The sequence below is a fragment of the Bos indicus x Bos taurus genome, chromosome 4 (genome assembly GCF_003369695.1).
Source record: "Bos indicus x Bos taurus breed Angus x Brahman F1 hybrid chromosome 4, Bos_hybrid_MaternalHap_v2.0, whole genome shotgun sequence".
Classification (NCBI taxonomy): domain Eukaryota; kingdom Metazoa; phylum Chordata; class Mammalia; order Artiodactyla; family Bovidae; genus Bos; species Bos indicus x Bos taurus.
The window spans coordinates 23,203,883-23,225,210 of NC_040079.1; the positions used below are offsets into that span (position 1 = coordinate 23,203,883).

The window sequence follows — 21,328 nt, forward strand, 5'->3', positions numbered from 1 at the left end:
AAGGGGACGACAGAGGATGAGATGGCTGGATGGCATCACCAATTCGATGGACATGAGTTTGAGTGAACTCTGGGAATTGGTGATGGACAGGGAGGCCTGGTGTCCTGTGATTCATGGGGTCACAAAGAATCGGACACGACTGAGCAACTGAACTGCACTGAACTGATAGTTGATTTACAGTATCACGTAAGTGTCAGGTGTACAGCACAGTGATCCAATGGTATATACATTTTTTTTTTTCAGATTCTTTTCCCTTACAAGTTATTGCACAATATTGACTATAGTTCCCTGTGCTCTACAGTGGAGAAGGCAGTAGCACCCCACTCCAGTACTCTTGCCTGGAAAATCCCATGGACGGAGGAGCCTGGAAGGCTGCAGTCCATGGGGTCGCTAAGAGTTGGACACGACTGAGCGACTTCACTTTCACTTTTCACTTTCACGCATTGGAGAAGGAAATGGCAACCCACTCCAGTGTTCTTGCCTAGAGAAGCCCAGGGACAGGGGAGCCTGATGGGCTTCCATCTCTGGGGTTGCACAGAGTCGGACACGACTGAAGTGACTTAGCAGCAGCGGCAGCTATACAGTAGCTCCTTGTTGATTATCTGTCTATACATAGTAGTGTATATGTTTTAATCTCAGCCTCCTAATTTATCCCTCCTCCCACCCTGCTTTCCTATTTGGTATTCATGACTTTGTTATATGTGTCTGTGAGTCTCTTTCTGTTTTGGCAATAAGTTAATCTATGTCTTATTCTTTTTTTTTTTTCCTCCATTTAGAGTCCTTGTATAAGTGATATCATGCGGTATTTGTCTTTCTCTGACTGACCTCACATAGTATGTTAATCTCTAGATCCATCCATGATGCTGCAAATAGCATGATTTCATTCTTTTTTGAAGGCTGAGAAATAGTCCACTCTGTGTATACACCACATCTTCTTTATCCATTCATCTGCCAACTTCATATAGAGGCTGAAGATTTTTTTGAATTCCCTCATTAGCTTTGGGGGAAAATGGGATGTCTTAGAGGGCCAGGTACTCCTTCGTACTTTCATTACCAGTGGCCACTGCTGAGGCCATTTTAAAATATAATTTTTATCCTTTTAATACTTTTACAGTTTCATTGTTTCTTGGTGTACAGTAGAATTGCATCTTGCTTAAGAATTTAGTTTTAACACCAGCATGTGAATTTTATTTGCCAGTTATACCTTAATAAACCTAAAAAAAAAAAAAAAAAAATCCACATGTGAAGCCAAGATCCCTTTGTTCAGATTTACTCTCGGGAGTCCGGCATTGCTGTCTTTCTTCCGTTACTGAGTTAGTAGGTTTCTTTGAGCACTAGATGAAGTGTTGGCTTTCAGTTAAGGATTTTGTGACTGCAAACTCTCTAGAACCGCTAGCATTTCATTCTCTGGGAAGAGTTGGGGTGTGCGGGGCATGAGACAAGCCGAGCGTAGAGCTGGCCTGGGCTTCTGAAACAGGTGGGATCCTACACACGAGTTAAACTTTCCTCTTTCTGCTCTTTAGCCTGAGGAGTTGGAGTTGCATAAGCTAAGTGTGCATGTGATGCAGTTGCACTGTACCGTCCTCCTTAAAGCACGGTGAATGAGATGAGGATGCCCAGTTGCTTGAACTTTAGTCTTTTGTTGGCAGAAGAGGAGAGCGGGTGTGACTTGGTTAGCAACAATGTATTGAACTTATTTTAGAAAGTGGCCCATTGCACCCTGGATCTTACCTTTTTGAATCGGCCAGGTGGTGGTAGGTTCAAGAAGCAGCACAGCAAGTATTCCTGAGTGACAGAGAGCCAGTGAAGTCCCTGATGCTTCACCAGTAGCTGCAAACCCACCAGCGGTGCCAAGGCAGGCAGAGAGGGAGCTGCGCTGCTGCCGTGCAGGGTCTGCCCCTGGCATCCGGTGTCATGTCCACATGGTCATTTCCAAATGTTGTCACATGTGTGCTTGTAGCCTCCTGGCCACTTGGCAGTAGAACATCCGCATTTGTGGAATTTCCTCTGACCTAGCTCTAGAGTAGATTCAAAATGAATAATGGAAGAAATGTTGTGGTAAATGTAATGCATGAAATGCAAATGTTTAGCCCATCCCCTTAAATTTACAAGGAAACACTCAAAGGTTAACCTGCCCATGATCATGAGAGAGCAGCCATTCTGGAATTGGAACTTGAATTGTCTGAATACTGTTTTGTAGGTTTTCCTACCATACAGAATTTCTGGATCGAATTGTATTCCACAAGTCTGTTTGGATTTATTCCGCCTGGCCTACACAAGTGAAGCCTTTCTAAAGTGAATTGCAACAGATAGAACCTCATTTTTGCTTGCTGGTTTACTTTCTATTTGAACTGGAAGCCAAAGTTCAAGACCTGCTCAGAGTTCCTTGTTTGTCCTCCTTTATTTTTGGTTAAATGGCGAATCAGGTGACGTGGCTGCCCTGGGGGGTGTACCTGTCAGCTCTTTCTTTAAGGGGGAGCCTGCTGTCAGAGTTCAGTTAGCAGAAACCTGGGATCCACCACAGCACTGGGATCCACCGCAGTGTTGACTGACAGTACATGGCATGGATTCTGGAGCTGGGCCTTTCTGCTTGACACAGGATTCCTCATGGGCAGTCTCTGCCCTGGGGCTCTGCATTGGCTGGCCAAGGTTTTCTTAGAGCTGTGCTGTTGCTTCCTTCCTCGTCTCCCAACACAGGTGTCAAACCTACAGCATCATAGAAGACTCCCTGTCTTCTTCTGCCCCCACCCCCCACTTTCTCCTTCCCCCTAATAAATTTCCTCTACTTCTGATTCTATCTCAGTATCTGCATCCCAGAGGAACTGAACTATGATAAGCTACATAGGTGGTTTTGAAGGCATTTTCAGGCTATTCTCCATTAACCAGTCTCTTTATATTGAGTAGTGCTGAAATGTGACTGCCAACATTTGACTGGCCATCTTTATGTTGTCTTCCCTTAAAGTCAAACCAACATGAGATAAGGTTAGATAGTGATGGTTTGTGCACTGCTGTCAAGAGGCAGGGGTCTGAGAACCAACTTTGTCCCTGACCTCAAAGAATTCCCTCTGACACCAGGGACTTTGGAGTCTCTTACTTCCTATAAAATGAGCTGGATGGTCTCTGAATGTTTTTTTCCCAGCTCCAGATGTGAAGTAGATTGCAAGAGGAGAGATTGACTCTGGCCAATTGGTTTCAGTCCTGTGACCATTAAACCCAAATTTAAACTGAACAGATACAAGTTAATACAAAGAAAAGGAATTCAGAAGTTGTGCAGTAATTGTCTCCATGTTGTTGTCCAATTTATTTGTCAGATCAGTGACACCAAATACCTTGGCACAGATAGTACAGCTTAACTAGCAGCTCTGTGTTAGAGTGCTTCTGAGATTTTAATATCTATGGTGAAACAAGATTATTTGTTAAGTGCCTGGAAATGGAAATATTATTCCCTACAATATGGAGTAAGAGTAGAGACAATTTAATATAATTGGGATTTAGGTTACAAATTCCAAATGCCTCCACTGTATCAGCTGTGGTCTAGAGAGAAACCACTCTGCCTTTACATGTAATGGTAATATTCAATGGCTTATAACACCAATCTCTTCTGCAGCTGAATTTGATAGTAAAAGCTCCTTCCTGCTCTCAGTCCTTATAGTCATATCGTAGTTTTATTAAATATGACCCTTTTAAACCACATTTTCCTCTTTGAAATATAATTCTTATCTTTAAAGTTTCTGAGCTTACTAACAATTCCCTGATGTAGAGTTCTTATATATTTTGTAGAACTTGGGTTTCTGGAACTTTGTTTTTATGCAGCTGCTGAATCTAATTACAGATGGTCTTTCGGACCTTGCATGTTTGCATTCACTTGGTCCACCACAGTCATATAGTCAAAGCCAGTGTCATTAGAGAAAGTAAAAACTACACATCTGAGAACTCTGAAGCCCTCACAGTTCATTTCCCTTTTGCCGCCACATTTATTTACTGTTTCTTATGTGTTGGGTATCTTGATGTGTGCTCTCTTTTTAAATGGCTGTTTCGAGAGGAGCACAGAATATACGAGGCTGAGCTGATGAGGTGATATATTTCAGCGCCTTTCATGTTGAGACTTCATGTTGAAATGTCACGTTGCTTTGTGACGTGAAACTATTGTAAAATCGTAACATGCCTGTTCTTAGGAATGGTGTATAAGATATTTAACAACAGGTCTGGCATTGTCACTGCCCAGGAAGAACAAGTGTTAAACCTCCAGTACCAGGGCTCGCCAATTCTGTCTGAACTGAACATTGGTCACATAGATTCAAAATCTTACGTTATATGCACATCGATTCTCTTGTTACAGGGAGCCATACAAAAGATAGGACCTGTTTTGTGCCTTTCCTACGTAATTCAGAAAGAATACGTTCAAACTTCCAGTTTCTTCTCTAACTGGGACATGATTAACCATTTTCTATACCTTCCTTTTGTACATTATACCCTTCAGGCAACCCTACAACCGAATTACACTGTGATCAGGTCTCTAACCCTGTTCTACCATACATGTAGGCATTTACTTGATAGAAATTTATTAGCAAGCAGGTACAAAATGCTTCATGTAACTCATCTGTAGAACTCAGCGGAGTCCCAGTTGTCTGTTCTTTTAGGTGCTCTTTGCAGGGATGGGTCACCTGAGTGACCCAACGACTACTTACCATTGGCCTCAGACAACCAGCAGTCTTTTTAAACCAGTGGTTCTCAACTGGTGCCCGTTTGGCTTTCCTGGGGACATTGAGCTCTGTCTGGGAACCTTTCTGTCTTTTGCAGCTAAAGAGCTAGGGGGCGCTCCTGGCGTCGTAGAGGCCAGATATACTGCTAAACATTCTGCAGTGCACAGGACAGCTCTCTGCAGCAAGGGGTGATCTGGCCCCAAATGGTAGTGGTATCCAAGGTGAGACTCTGCCCTAAACCAGTGGCTGGACACAGGATTGTTCAGAGATCACACCTGAGGCACTGTTCGTAAAGTTAGAACCACCGGCCTTGTTCTCATAACTTGTTCGCACAACAGATGTAGGAGTATCTTTATATACGTTCATAACCCTTACATCTTTTTGATAGTTTTCATTTTACCAATAGAACATCTGCTATTTATCATGCTAGTTAATGAGCCATTTTCTCTAATAAAATCTCATTTCCAACAGTCACTGTGCTAACTATAACCAGCAAGGCATCACGGTTGATCAAGATATGGATAGGTGAAGCCCTGGTTGCAGCCATATCTAACGTTTTAAGCTTCCAAATTGTGGAGTTTTTGATAAGAATACTACCTGCTGATCGCTTCTGGATTGTGCGTTGTTTACTGATACGCCAGCAGCTCCGAGTTCAGAGCTTCATCTAAGTAATGTGCACACATACCATCCCACTGAGGGTGCTCTCGTACTTTGAAGTAACGTCACACACTGCGACAGATTTGTTTCCCAGAAGCTGTGTCTGCTCACCTTCTACAAACTCTTCCCCTCAATGCACTTAATTTCATCTTGGCTACCATGTCCTGAGAGTTTCCCTTGTGGAAGATAGAGGAGTAAGTCTCTTTTCTTGTCTTAGAGAGTCTGAGGTTGACAATAGGAATAGTGGGTAAGTGAACATGTATAATACAAGACAAAGTCAAAAATATGTGCCCTGAGAGACACGTGGAAAATTTTATTAGGTGTAAAAGTGTGAGAGGCGGCAAGGGTATGACATGGCAAAAACCACATGAGGGAAGAACATTCAGAAGGTGTTTTGAAACTTGATAGGGGTCTGGACTGGGTCAGTGCATGGTCACCTGGTGATTTAGCTGAGCTCAAATGGATGTCCTGGTCTCCTGACCCCTCACCAAGTGGATTTCCAAGTATGTCATAGTGCTGGTAAGTTCTGACTTACGCTGGAAAGCTGAGGAAGTAAATCTGTGGCATATAAAAAAAAAAAAAAATGTTTTTTTCCCCCTCTCTAAAACTATAGAAGAAAGCTTGTAAAATTGTTTGCGATTTCATCTAGCACTTGATGTCACTGCTTTTGTCGAGAAGCATGATCTGCACAAATGTTATGAGAGAACTACTGGAAAAATTTAAAGCACTACTAGGGTGCTTTCTGTTCTAAATGTATGTAGCTAACAACCTCCTCACTTCATTGTTAGTTTACTTTTTAATTTGAAAGACCATTTATCTTTGCCTTTGTTCTTTTCAAGAGAATAGGCAGATACGCTCCCAAAAGCAGGGGACACATTCAGTAGGCTGTTGATAGTAAGTTGACAATATGACATGTAGACCAGGGTCCTTTGGGGAAGACAAAACAAACAGAAACAAGTGGATTTAATAAAATCCTGGGAGACTGAGTGTGACTTCCAAACTTGGGATCAAGACGTCTGTTGGAAGAACGGCCTTTGTCTTTCATCCCTTGGTCTGTACTCAGCTTGCGTCAGCTCTTACTGTGTTAGGGAACAGAACATTTCAGGCTGGGCTTTGCTCATAGCTTGTGTTTAACGCCTCTAAGTAGTCACTGAAAGGTGTACTCAAGTTGATACTAGGTTGGACATGGTTCACGTTCCCTTGCATGAGTTACCATTTTGAAGGTCACCTTCTGCTGTGGTTTGGAAACCAGGGCTTTGAGTATAACTCTTTGTTTATTAATCCCACTTGATAAAAGTTCAGTGAACCCTATGTAATTTCTCATTTGTAACAAAAGTCTAGTATTCAGCTAATTGAATTCATGGCCACCTTAATTATTTTGTTACGGCTAATTGATATTCACAGTGATCATGTTCTACAGTTTCTAAATGTAATATTACTGTATAAGTTTATGGTTCAGCTGCTTCAGATATTTCCATTTTTTTGTCTCTTAGTGTCAGCATGTAGTTTTATTTTCCTGTGTATCATGCTTGATATAGGTCTAATGTGGAAGAAAGTTCCTTGCCCTGTTCTTACTTGCCTGTGTGAGTTGATAGATGTATAGATTGATTTTTGCCTACCACAGATTATCCTTATGACTGAGAAAGATTAACTCTTTCCCAGTTCATTATATGTGTGTTTCAGATTTGTTCAGTTCAGTTCAGTCGCTCAGTCATGTCTGACTCTTTGCGACCCCATGGACTGCGGCATGCCAGCCTTCCCTGGCCATCACCAACTCCCGGAGTTTACTCAAACTCATGTCCATCGAGTCGGTGATGCCATCTACCATCTCAACTTTTGTCATCCCCTTCTCCTCCTGCCTTCAATCTTTCCCAGCATCAGGGTCTTTTCCAGTGAGTCAGTTCTTCACTTCAGGTGGCCAAAGTATTGGAGTTGCAGAATAGTCAGGACTGATTTCCTTTAGGATGGACTGGTTGGATCTCCTAGTAGTCCAAGGGACTCTCAAGAGTCTTCTTCCAACACCACAGTTCAAAAGCATCAGATTTCTTACAAGATTTTCCTGTTTACATTGATTTAGAATTATTGCCTTTTCTCAGTTTTAGTAATTTCTGTCTTCATAACATCATCCCATGGAAAATTGAGCTGATACCTGCTTTGTTTTCTACCTTGAGGTATTGAAATTGAACCCTGGCCTTTAAAGAACTATGTCATTTAAAATATATAAGCTTTCCCATAGCACCAGCTCTCCCCTTACATGCCTTGTACTTGATGTGTGAAGTAACAGTACTTCCTCTGAGCTCAGTGATTATGATGTCACTGCGTTTCCAGTGCTGTGTGCTCTGTTCCTCATCTCAGTCTTCACGGAGCAGCCAGGCCTAAGAGGGCCGAGCTACCATGCCAAGAATCTGTCGGCGTGAAGATTTCTCTAGGAACATACATGGAAAGGTACGTGGGAAACCACCTTTATGTCACAGGCGGAATCCCAGTTTTTACTTCTCTTAACTTACTGTATGGTTTGTCGTTAACAGCTTCAGGTCTCTTCTGAAACGAGGAAAGACTTTAAGGAAATACGTACGTGTTGTATACTTCGTTTTGAATCTGGCTACCAGCACTGAGTGCAAACATCAAAATGTTTATGTGTTGGGTTTCTTAAAATTCGATTTCCTTGTTTTCTTTCTCTTGTATATGGCACACTCCAGTTTTCCATAATGATCCATTTAGGCGCTTTCTGTCATGTTTTCAAGCCCAATCACATTATCCAAAATCTAACAGAATCTGAAGACTAATCAGTACATATTACTTCTTGAGAAGGAATAGCGAACCAGAGACGGTGGGTGCCGGGGTCCAGCCCCGGCTGATCCAGGGTATTCGAAGGGGAGACGGCTTCAGCGAGGATCAGGATACAATAGCTTCAATTAGACATTAATTAGAGATGTAAAGAGTAATAGAATGAGGATAGCTCAGTAGGAAAATTCAGTGGAGAAAAGAGGCTGAGTAGCTTGGTTTACGCAGGAGACCAATAAAACTTCAAGAAGTTTGCACCACTTACGTAGGCCGCAAGCGTCCTTCCGTTCTTCCGAAGGAGAGGAGACACTGAGGCCTCCCCGGTCGGATCTTAGAAGCCCGGGCAAAATTAGTAAGCTTGGTGGGTTCCGCACTCCAGATGGAGACTCAGCCAGAGTTTGAGAGAGAGAGAGACATGGGGAGACCAGTATTTCAAGGAACTGATCCCAATTCTTTATTTTCCAGGGTCTACTTTTATACACTGAGGTGTTATACAAAAGTCACGTGGGGTCAGCAGTCCTGACTTTTATCAAAGTCAGGTGCTTCATACAAATGTATACAGAGGTCTTAGGGGTGTTACATCATCTTCTGGCCAGGGGGCCTGCTGACAATTGATGACCCTCTCCTTGTGACAGCGGTCAGTCAACCAGGACACTTTTTTCTCCAAGGGTGATTATTCTTAAAACAGACGCCACCCAAATAAAGTTACATTCCTATAGGGTGAGTGTGTAGTGGGTTTTAGTTAAGGAAAGAATTTACTTAGCCTAAGGTCTAACGTGATTTATATCAAAGGTTAATACTTATTTCTTCTATATATTCATTAATGTGTATAAGGGCAGGGGATGTGGAGACTCAGCAACAAACATTGGCTCAACAAATGAAAAACCCTTCACCAATACAATTTCTAATCAGCCCACTATACTTATACTAATGGTTTTCTAACTTCTCTAAAGAACCTGTTTTTAGAAGGTTTAAAGCACCTCGTGCCTCTCACAGCAATCATATGTGGCCAGACAAGCCTGTCAGGCAGGCTAGAGAACCTTCAGAGGAGTTTGTAAGTTTGGAACACTCCTATCACACCCAGGAATTATTATTAACTGGAGCTCTAAGTTAACTCCTTCTCCGAAAGAGGTGGTGGGGGACAGCCCCCCGTAAAGTCAGGTGTAGGGGAGAGCACAAAGTAGTAAAGTAGGCAGGCTCTGGTTATGGGGGTAGATGCTCGAGAATTTCCAGGGGTCTCCTGAGGCTCCATCCCGCCTTTGCGTATGTCGAGCCTCCTTCCTCATGACCTTTGCCATGGGTGGAGTGCCTCACGCTGGCCCCCAGCAGGTGGGGGGAAGCTTTTTATATCCATTTCCCCCCTCAGAAACGATTCTCCTGTAACAGTGAATAACGTTGTAATCCTCTTTGTTGTCATTTGTTCGTTTACCGTGATTCCATATCAGTCAGACAGGTCTACGTGGATGTTTCATTCCCTGCAGTTGGTTTATCGCTTTTTCTTAAGTCGCGTGTGACTCTTCATCCTCGGCAGCTATTAGTTTAGCCAGTGTATCCCAGGCTTATTTAAGTTTCCAGGTTCATACTGTGTGACTTTCTCTCCCAGCCTCGCATTAACTGTTTCAAAGCAATGTGCCATTGAGGTGGTGTAGCCGTGTTTCTGGCTCTGTTCTTCTCCCCAGCAGATCTCAGGCTATTGATTCTGTTGACAGTCTAAGGGAAAGACCTGTGATGTCAGCCTGTGGTTGGGTGTTTTCAGGCCTTTGGAGGTGGTTCGTCTTTAGTGTGCATATCTCACCTTTTGACGTGTTTCTTTAACAAAATTCCAAGGATTGCATCTTACAGTGTGGGAGTTTCTGCATATCTTTTATTTAGGTGGTCATCAAGCTTTCAAAATTAAATTTGGTGGTTAGTGTAGTCTCTTTTAGGCTGAAGTTATATACTTGTGATACTGAATTCTTAATATTTTCTAAATAGCCATAATAGAATATCTATTACTTTTTTTTTTCTTAGAAAAGAAATCTCAGTGTGCAGCACTATGTGAACAAAAGCAACATTATTTAGTGTAAATGGTTTAAGAACCATGATTGGTAATGTCATGCATTGAATGGGGAGATAATCAAGTCCTTATGCGTTAAGCATTTACTAGGTAAAGTAATTTTCCATGCTATAAATAACTGTTCAAGTTGTTAAATTTTTATGTTTGTTAGTATAGCTACTTAATCACTCACTCTTTTGTCTTTTGTACCATGTTATATTTCCATCTGATAATCACAGATAAATGTATGTCATTATAATGTTTAAAGTTTTTTTAATTAAAGAAATATAACTTTGTTACAGAGATTTTGGAAAATAGAGAATAGTCTAAGTAAGAAAACTATACCGCTGTGCATATCATATCCACTGTTAACATCTCAGCAATATTACCCTTTTTTTGTGTCTACATAATCAGGTACTCAGTTTTTCCTGTCCTTCCCTTCTGCCCCCCGAACCCTGTTTCTTAACCAAAATTAGGAATTTGGTGTACATGGTAATTTATGACCATCCCCCTCCCCTTAATATTTTGAGTTAAAGAAATCAATTATTCTATTAAAACAGTATTTTTTAATGGCTCTCAATGTTTGATCATTATGGCCAGACTCAAGTCTTTATAATAAAGAGACAATATGGTTGTTGGACCATATCTTATTTACACAAACCTCTGTTGTTCCCAGTTTTTTTTTTTTTTAATAATATAAATTTATTTATTTTAATTTGAGGCTAATTACTTTACAATATTGTATTGGTTTTGCCACACATCAACATGAATCTGCCACGGGTGTACATGTGTTCCCCATCCTGCACCTCCCTCCCACCTCCCTCCCCATACCATCCCTCTGGGTCATCCCAGTGCACCAGCCCTGAGCATCCTCTATCATGCATCGAACCTGGACTGGGGATTTGTTCCCAGTTTTTTTGTTGCTTTAAATAATGTTGGCAGCGTTTTTTTAGATATAAATTTTTGTGTGCTTTTCTTAGTATTTCTTAGAATTAAGTGCCTAGAAGTGAAATATAGCTAACTGATAAGCAAATTAACATTAGTAAAGATATACATATATATTTATAAAATTATTTTCATAAATTTTAATATGCTTTATTTGGATCAACTTAAAAATTTTATATTGTTAAATTCACACTTTTGTGATACACTGTTGTTTGAGTTTTGACAAATGCATGCACTTGTCTAACTACCATAATCAAGAAGGAGAATTGTTTCCTCACCTCAGAAAATTCTCTCCTTTGTCTTTTGACTGCAAAGTGTGTTTATTTTTAATATGGAAAACTTAAGGAAAAAAAATAATTAGAAACCCTCCATAAGCTTACCACCCTGCCATAACCTCTATTGACATTTTGTTGAATATCCTTCTGGTCTTTTATTTCTTCTTCCCTACAAAAAAAGAGATCATACTCCCCTTTCTGTTTATAGTCTTCTTCTTTTTTTACTTAGTATATTTTGAGTATATTTTAATTTAACTGCTAGATCGGTTTTTGTTTCTGTTTCTTTGCAATTCTAATTAATCTTATCGTGAATATCTTTGCATATTGCCATAATTACTTAAGTCCTAAAAGTAGAGTGTTTAGATCTCAGTGCATATGTACAGTTTTCAAACTTATTTACATTTTGTCAAACTGATTTTTAAAATGCTTATGCCAATTTATATTCTGACGAACAGTGTCTTGAAGAGCATGTTTTTCATGTATCTTGGGCAGTATTATTTTTATTTTATATTTTTAAATCTGATAGATGAATTATGGAATTTTGTTATTTTAATTTTCATTTTTGATTTCTTGTGGGTTTTTAAAAATGTGTTATGTACATTTTTGTGCAGATTGCTAGTCTGTGTCACTTGGATGTTTTTCTCTTGACTCTTTTTGGGGATGGAGAGCTTATTTTTTAAGTGCTCTTTATGTGAGCAATACTAATTTCACTGTTAGGAGTAAGTATTTCTTTTCATGTGCTTGTTCATTTTGTTTAATGTTTTTTATCTTATGGAGGTTCTCATAAATCCATCTTTCTGCATTTCCTTTATATTTGCAGGGATATGTGTTCAATTTAGACAGATAGAGGAATCTAGATCATGTAGTCTTGCATATTTTCTTCACACATAATTTTTTTTCTCTCTTTTTTTTTGTTTGTTTTTTTTAATTTAATTTAATTTTTTAACTTTACAATATTGTATTGGTTTTGCCATATATCAAAATGAATCTGCCACAGGTATACATGAACCTTGTATACCTGTTCCCCATCCTGAACCCTCCTCCTCCTGTTCCCCATCCTGAACCCTCCTCCCTCCCCATACCATCCCTCTGGGTCTTCCCAGTGCACCAGCCCCAAGCATCCAGTATCGTTTACACATAGTTTTGTCAAAAATTCTTTCTCCATTGCTACTACTCCATTGTTACTCTATTACTTACTCCATTACTACTCCATTATTACTCCTACTCTTACACTCCTGTTAGACTAGTGAGGTTTTTACTGTTATGTCAAGGAGCCGTAGATTATGTGCTCGCATATGTGTGTGTTTTTTATTTAATTCATTATTTGGTTTTTAAATTACACTTATACTTTGAAGCAGCATGAACTTTTCATTGAAATCTTCTATTCAAACAGTATTTAATAGTGCAATAATATTCAGATATGTGCCAAGTTAAGCAAGTCCTCTTATTTTTTCCCCCATTGTCACCTTTGGCTTGCACTTTAGGTAAATACTATCCATCTGATTTCTTGGTTGACATTAGGGGAAAAAGTGTTTCTCCTGGTAAATAACTATTTCTCTGTTTTTTACATGCCACAGGATATTGAAGTCAAAGTAAGTAGCAAAACCGTTACCTACAACAAATGGGCACATGAGCTGACCTAAGTGTGTAGTGACAGTCTCCCTTACACAGGTTGATCCAGGCGACCCTTGATCGCATTGCATGGCAAAAGAGTGGGAATGCCAAAATATGTATTTTGCTTATTTCTTAAAATTTCTAGCTGGGCTTGTGTTCAACATTCATTGACCAAAAAGTATGTTAAAAACTTTTCTAACATGGGTGATGTAGGGAGGTTTGTTCTCAGAAATAAAGGTCATTTAAATATAATAAAAATAGAAACAGCAGTTTAAGAAATGCATTTTTCATTGTCCCTCCCCCAGTTTTATTGAGATATGATTGACATACAGCACTGTGTAAGTGTGAGGTGTGCAGCATAACAATGATTTGACCTACATACCTCCTGCAGTGATGACCACAATAGGTTTAGTAAATACCCATCATCTCATATAGATACAACATTAAAGAAGTAGAAAAATATGTTTTCCCTTGTGATGGGAACTCAGAGGATTTACTCTCTTATGATCTTTATAAGGTAGAACAGTATTAATGATCTTACCATGTTGGACATTACATTCCTAATGTTAATTTATCTTATAACTGGAAATTTTTGTCTTTTGACCACCCTCATCTATTTACCCCTCTCTCTTCCCCTCACCGCCAATAGCTACAAATAAGATCTCTCTTTCTCTGAGTGTTTTCCTTTGTTTGTTTTTGAAGTATAACTGACCTGCAGCGCTGTGTTAGTTCTTGGTGTACACCATTGTGATTTGATATTTCTGTATATTGGAAAATGGTCATCATAATACGTCTGGTTGCCATCTGTCACCATGCAGAACTATGACATGATTATAGACTTATAGACTACATCCCCCAACTGCAGTACTTTTCACATTTGTGAATCATTCATTTTGTAACTGAAAGTTTGTATCTTTTAATCACTCTCACTTATTTTTCTCTTCCCCCAGGTACCTCCTCTCTGACAACCCCCTGTTTCTTTGTATCTATGCCTCTGTTTCTGTTTGGCTATATTTGTTCATTTGTTTTGATTTTTAGATTTCACATATAGTGAAATCATACAGTCTTTGCCTTTCTCTTGTCTGCCTTATTTTACTTACCATAATACCCTCTCAGTCCATCCGCTTTGTCCCAAATGGCAAGATTTCAAAGAAATGCATTTTTAATTTAGCTTCAAAAACATCCATAAGAAAGCATTATTTTTTTCAAGGATAAAGATTTTATTGCTTGATTTTTGATTTCATAAAAAAGATAAATTAGTTAAGAGTTATAAAATTACTTTTATTATTTTACTTTTAATTACTTAAAATTATTCAAATATAGAATTAGAATGGTTTTTGCCCTTTTTGCCAAAGACAGCTATGCCATTAAAAAGGAAGTAGACCGATACATTTATTTATATGCTGGTTTCACTGGGTATTTTAAGGGTTCTCGTATGTAAGGTTTATGTACAAAATGTTATATAGGCGTTTTTTATTGCTCAAGAAAGGTTAATAACTGTGTCTTTTGCCTGGGATAAAAATCAAAGTTTTATTAAGCAAAATATTAATCCTTGAAATTACTCTTTGAAAGAGAAGTTAAATAAAACTGTCTGTGCTGTATTCTGACATTATCAGAAACATTTGGACAAAGTAGGACACAGCTGTTACAGTTTAAAAAATTACAATATAGGCCCATTCTTTACATTTAAATACAGCAATCATCATCTTATAAATGTTTTTTCTATGGCAGAGACCTACTAGCCTGCAAAAAATCTTCATCTTTATATACGTATTTCTAATGCAATTTATACTTAACTTTTGCTTTGCTGTTACTGCTCTTTCTTAATTTAGTATATTTTTCATTTCTTTTTTTAGGCTAAGCAGCTGGAAGAGAAAGATCGGGTGATAAAGAAGCAGGATGCATTCTACAAAGAGCAGCTGGCTAGACTGGAGGAGAGGGTATGGCTGTTTCTTGTCAGTGATTCTCTTCTCTTAACCACATCTGCAGTGTTCTCAGGGGTGTATTTAAAAATCAATACATTAGAACTGTAACCACTTTTCCTAGTTAAAAAGTGGCCAGGAAGTAAAGAAGCCAACCAGGCCGGTCATTATCAAAGATAATGTCGTTTCTACTTTGGTAGTTTTGCGTGTTGTTGTGTTCCTGGCTCGTTGATAACATTTTACTACTCAGGAACTCCCCCGAGATATTTTCCCCTAAACGTTTAGAAGCTGCACTGTCTCTAGGTCAAGCAGTAGAGTGCTATTCCGGGCTCTCCCAAACATTGACTAAGCTTGAGCACGTTCTTAGAAGCGGAAATGTTTTGAAGGATAAACTGTCTTTGTGAAAGCTCAGTTTCACTGCACTTGTGGCCAAGAAATGAATGTCTTTTTCAAAACTGGTGGACAGGAGCTGAATAATAGGACTCAGGAGAAGAGTTAGGATGGAGAGAGGAGGAAGTATCTCTGGTCTCCATTTCTATAGAATTCGACAAAGACTCGAGGAAATTGAGACTGAAACAGGAGGAGGCAGTGGGCTTAAGATTGGAAATTTGGGGACCCAATCAGTGCCCCTGTTCAATGAAATATTTTATTGTCTAGGATAATTTCATACCTAGACCATGAGGTTGCAAAGCTAGTTTTCTCTTTGCTTTGATTGAGACCTCCAAATTTGATTTGGAATAGCATGTTTAGTAAAAAAGTAGAAACTAAGAAATAGACTATCAAACTCCATTCAGTACAAATATTTGTATGTTGTCTTCACCTCTCTCTGTGTCATTGAACTTAGTACTTCTTGAATGTAGGGATCATTTTCTCATATGTATATGTCAGTCTTGTATATGTCAGGCCTTGATAGTGCCAGAGAGAAGCTAATGAAGAAAGTGAACTGAACTGCTGCCCTTGTGGAGCTTAAATTCATTAAAACCCTGTCAGCATGTTGAATGGCAGATTATAATATATGCAAACAGTGGAGTGGAAAGAGGAGTCCCAGGGCCTAGGAATGCAGGTGTGGCGCTGGGTGGAAGGACCTTTCTAAGAGGTATCTGGGTGTGGGAAGCAGGCCAGGACCAAGCCCTGAAGCAGGGTGGTGCTTGACGTGTTTGGAAAGGTTAGATGGCTTGTGAGTTGCTGTCTTCAGTAAGAACTGAAGCAAGAGGGACTTACTAGGTTGATGCAAAAGTAACTGCAGTTTTGGACTGTGAAATTTTAAATCATAACTAGGCTCAAATATATCTTTATTAATCAAAATAGGAACCATTGCAATAAACACATTTTTGCCAACGAGAAATGACCCTTGAGCTATGGTTTGCAGAGGACTGATTTAGTGCATGGGTTCTGACATCTGGAGGCTTAGATTCAAGTCCCTGAACTGGCATTTACCTGCTGCCTATCTTGGAGTGGTGGTGGTGCTTTAGTCACTGAATCATGTCCGACTCTTTGTGACCCCATGGACTATAGCCTGTCAGGCTCCTCTGTCCATGGGATTCTCCAGGCAAGAATACTGGAGTGGGTTGCCATTTCCTTCTCCAGGGGATCTTCCCAACCCAGGAATGGAACCCAGGTCTCCTGCATTGCAGGCAGATTTTTTACCAACTGAGCTATGAGGGAAGCCCTATCTTGGAGTGTTATATGTAAACTTTAGCTTTCCTCAGCTATAAACTGAGGATTTTGTAGTACCTACCTCGCTAATTTGTAAAATGAGATAATTCTCATAAATTAACTGTAAGACTGTCCAGCCGTTCAGTCAGTGGTAGCTCTTCTTTTACTTCTATCCCAAACACTGTTTCTGATGTAATGAGTAAATATTATCTGAATCAAATGAACGAGTGAAAGTTTTTCAGGTGATTAACCAGGAACCTGCCCCCCCCACCCCGATCCAGTGATAAGTTTTCTGTGCCTTCAAGTATTACCGTGCTAGGTATGTTTTGAAGTTCTCATCGATCACTGTTACATATTGCCCATTTCTCATAAATCACCAGTTTCCTAGAGATATTCAGTGATTGGTTTGAGGCACTGAGAGGATGGATTTACTCTTGGCCAATTAAAGATGGTGCTAGTGGTAAAGAACCCTGCTGTCAGTGCAGGAGACATAAGAGAAATGGGTTTGATCCCTGGGTTGGAAAGATCCCCTGGAGAAGGACAAGGCAATCCACTCCAGTATTCTTGTGTGGAGAATCCCATGGATCAGAGGAGACTGGCAGTCTACAGTCCATGAGGTTGCAAAGAGTCAGACCACAACTTAGCAACTAAGTTTCCACCACATGCAGTACCTCTCACATTCTTGAAAAGTTTACTTCACATCCATGTCGGCTTTGATAAAGCTGGCAACATTTGCAATGAAGCAAGTATTTGAAAAACTTTAAAATGGCTTTGACTTTCTTTGTCAGTGAAGAGTTGATAGCTTTGCCTATTGGTTCTAAGAAGGGTGAAATTGGTGTACAGTTAAATTACACTTATTACTTCTCTGGAGTTGAAGAAAGGCAGAAATTATCTCAGATGTCTGGGGAACCAGCTGATATGAATACCAGGGAGGAGAAAGCTCCATTCACACAAGGGAATGTCTAATTGATAAGGAGTGTATTAAAGTAGAATCTAGAGACATCCCAAGCTGTATTACAGAACTGCTTGTGTTTCAAATGCTCAGTAGACTTGGGTTCATATTCTCAAATGACCATAAATTTCTCACTTTAAAAGAAGCACAATGAAATATTAAAATAACTCTTAGAGATATCATGCCATAGTTGCATCATGAAATTTGCATCAAGTCAATGAAAATGGATGGCTGAAGTAATAAGATTATGAGTCATCAAAAAGTGATAATGTACAGATGGTTAACAAACACATGAAAAGATGCTCAACATCACTCATTATTAAAGAAATGAAAATCAAAACTACAATGAGGTATCACCTCACACCAATCAGAATGGCCGTCATCAAAAAGTCTACAAACAGTGAATGCTGGAAAGGGTGTGGAGAAAAGGGAACGCTCTTGCACTGTTGGTAGGAATGTAAATTGATACAGCACTGTGGAAGGTGGAATGGAGATTCCTTAAAAAAATTAGGATTAAAACCACCATATAATCCAGCAATCCCACTCATAGGCATATACTCTGAGGAAACCAAATTGAAAGAGACACATGTATCCTATTGTTCATTGCAGCACTATTTACAGTAGCTAGAACATGGAAGCAACCTAGATGTCTGTTGACAGATGAATGGATAAAGAAGTTGTGGTACATATACACAATGGACTATCACTCAGCCATAAAAAGGAACACATTTGAGTCAGTTCTGATGAGGTGGATGAACCTAGAACCTTTTATACAGAGTGAAGTGAGTCAGGAAGAGAAAGATAAGTACCATATTCTAACACATGTATACAGAATCTAGAAAAATGGTACTGAAGAATTTATTTACAGGGCAGCAATGGGGAAACAGACACAGAGAATGGACTTATGGACATGGGAGAGGGGAGGAGAGGGTGAGATGTATGGAGAGAGTAACATGGAAACTTACATTACCATATGTGAAATTTACTGTATGTCTCAGGAAACTCAAATGGGCTCTTTATCAACCTAGAGGGGTGGGATGGGGAGGGAGATGGGGGGGAGGTTCACAAGGGAGGGGATATATGTATATCTATGGCTGATTCATGTTGAGATTTGACAGAAAATAGCAAAATTCTATAAAGCAATTGTCCGTCAATAAAAAATAAATAAATTTTTAAAAAGTGATAATGTATACAATTACTGTGGCTGCTAATGTAGCTGACAGGCAGATAGTATGGTGGTCTTAGAAGTTATCCTGGGAATGACTGTATAAGATACCATGTCCCCTCTTCATTAATAAGACCACCTAGTATTCCATTGATGGTTTCAGCAGTTCATCTAGTTAAAACAGAGAAAGATAAGTACTTGTATCCACTTTTAAACTTACATTTTTAAACAAGAATCTGGACTTCATAGTCGGTTAAATGATTCTGCAACTTATGTAATACCACAACCATTTTTCCTTACATTAGCCACTGCTGGATTCTGCATTTTGCATCTTTTAACACAAAGTGTGCAGAATTTCTAACAGAAATGGTTAGACATTGTACTTTTTTCACTGTAATCACAAGAAAATCCTCCTTACAATCTTCTGCATTAAGTTTAGAAAGTGCTTCATCTTTGCACACCTAAATGTCTCTCAAATATTCCAAGGTGAAATCCAACTGGAAAAAATTCAGCTTAGCTACTTTTAGGAATGGCAGTAATAAACAAAAATAAGATATTATAGAAATGGACAGAAGACACCAGGAGGTTGAATACCACGAAAGTAATTTTATGATTTTCAGTATCTTGCACACAGTGGAAAATATTCTTTTTATAAAAAATATTTATTTCTTTGGCTGCACCGAGCCTTAGCTGTGGCACCCTGGATCTTTGAGCTTCATTGCAGCATGTAGGATCCACTGCCCTGACCAGGCATTGAACCCCGGGCCCCCAGCATTGTGAGTGCAGAGCCCTAGCCATTGGACCACCAGGGAAATCCCGAAAATACATATTCTTTAAGGGGCAACAGCTTATATTTTGGAGAAGGCAGTGGCACCCCACTCCAGTACTCTTGCCTGGAAAATCCCATGGACGGAGGAACCTGGTAGGCTGCAGTCCATGGGGTCGCTAGGAGTTGGACACGACCGAGCGACTTCACTTTCACTTTTCACTTTCATGCATTGGAGAAGGAAATGGCAACCCACTCCAGTGTTCTTGCCTGGAGAATCCCAGGGACGGAGGAGCCTGGTGGGCTGCCGTCTGTGGGGTCGCACAGAGTTGGACACTGCCTAAGCGACTTAGCAGCAGCAGCAGCAGCAGCTTATATTTGTTAAGCTCTTTCTTACCTCATGTAGGTATGCCCTAACTGAAAAAAAGCTTGAGTATCAATTCCCATGGGTTGATGTAAGAAGCTTGAGAGAATTAATTCCTGATCAGTGATTGATGAAAGGAATCACAGAGCAGCTTTCGAGGAAAATGTTCTTAAATGTTTTTAAGACACCTTTGCCAGTCCCTATGAGGCTTCTCTGGTGGCTCACAAGGTAAAGAATCTACCTGCAAAGCAGGAGACCCGGGTTTGATCAGTGAGTTGGGAAGATCCCCTAGAGAAGGGAATGGCAACCCACTCCCATCTTCTTGCCTGGAGAACCGCATGGACAGCAGAGGCTGGCGGGCTACAGTCCATGGGGTTGCAAAGAGTTGGACACGACTGAGCCACTTTCACTCGTCAGTCCCTCAGGTAATTCTCTACAATGCTTTATGTCTCTCTTAATGTGCCATGTTTATGCTGACTATGATTAGTTACCTGTGTTTATCTGGTGAGCACCTTAAGGATAAAATCATTTTCTCATTTCTGTATTTTACACAACTCAAATGCAGTGATTGAATCCTGCAGTTCCTAAGTTTATGCCATAAGGTTAGATCCAAGCCATTCATGTACAGTTTGTAAGTATTGCAAAATATTTAGTTTCGTTTTCATTAGTTAAATTAATAATCTAAATCTATCGTATGAAAATATCAAGTTTAACTTTGAATATCTGGATATGTAGAGCATCTTCATCATCCTCATAGCTAACAGTAACATCTTTTGAGTATTTATGTTGTGCTGGGCACTTTGCATGGATTATATCATTTTATTCTCATAAACAACCCTAAGAGGCTATCAACCCTGTTGTTTAGGTGAAGATCCTACAGGTTCAAGTAATTTGCCCGAGAATATACAGACAAAGGGCTTTCCAGGTGGCTCAGTGAGAAAAAATCCATCTGCAGAGAAGGAGCCTCAGGAGACCCGGCTTCAGCCCATGGGTTGGGAAGATTCCCTGGAGAACAAAATGGCTACCCACTCCAGTATTCTTGCCTGGAGCATCCCCTGGACAGAGGAGCCTGATGGGCTGCTCAGTCCATGCGGTCAAAAAGAGTCAGATAGGACTGAAGCGACAGAGCACATAAGCACGCATACAGTCAAAATGTGACCTGAATTTGAACCAGGTCCAACATCCGAGCTGTTAGCCATTGTCCAATACCATTTTTAATGCTTGTCAGTTCTGCACTTTAGAGTTAAATCCTGCTGATTGCTTTATTAGTTCTATGGGTAGTAACTTAACTCCTTCTGGCTTCTAATACAGTGTTTTAGGTCCTGATGTTAAAACTTGATCAGTGTTAACATATAACCTGGAAGTGTTTAGCATTCAAAATGCTTAATCCCCCCCCCCCCACCCGCCCCAGGATTTGGCACTTCCTGGGAAAATTTGACCAGAAGGGCAGCAGCAAGGTCATATTACTTAGTAACTGTGGCATGACACCC

At 39.9% G+C, this 21,328-nt stretch overlaps 1 protein-coding gene across 2 annotated transcripts in view; it reads left to right on the forward strand.

Moving 5' to 3' along the window:
• Positions 1-21,328, forward strand: part of CHCHD3 (coiled-coil-helix-coiled-coil-helix domain containing 3) — a 292,378-nt gene that overhangs the window by 175,953 nt on the left and 95,097 nt on the right. Inside the window, exons 5-6 of one of the 2 annotated variants that reach the window (XM_027538962.1) lie at positions 12,977-12,991; positions 14,870-14,953. In XM_027538962.1, coding sequence (XP_027394763.1) covers positions 12,977-12,991; positions 14,870-14,953 — 99 coding nt within the window. The remainder of the gene's footprint in view (positions 1-12,976; positions 12,992-14,869; positions 14,954-21,328) is intronic. The other variant, XM_027538963.1, reaches the window with a different exon arrangement.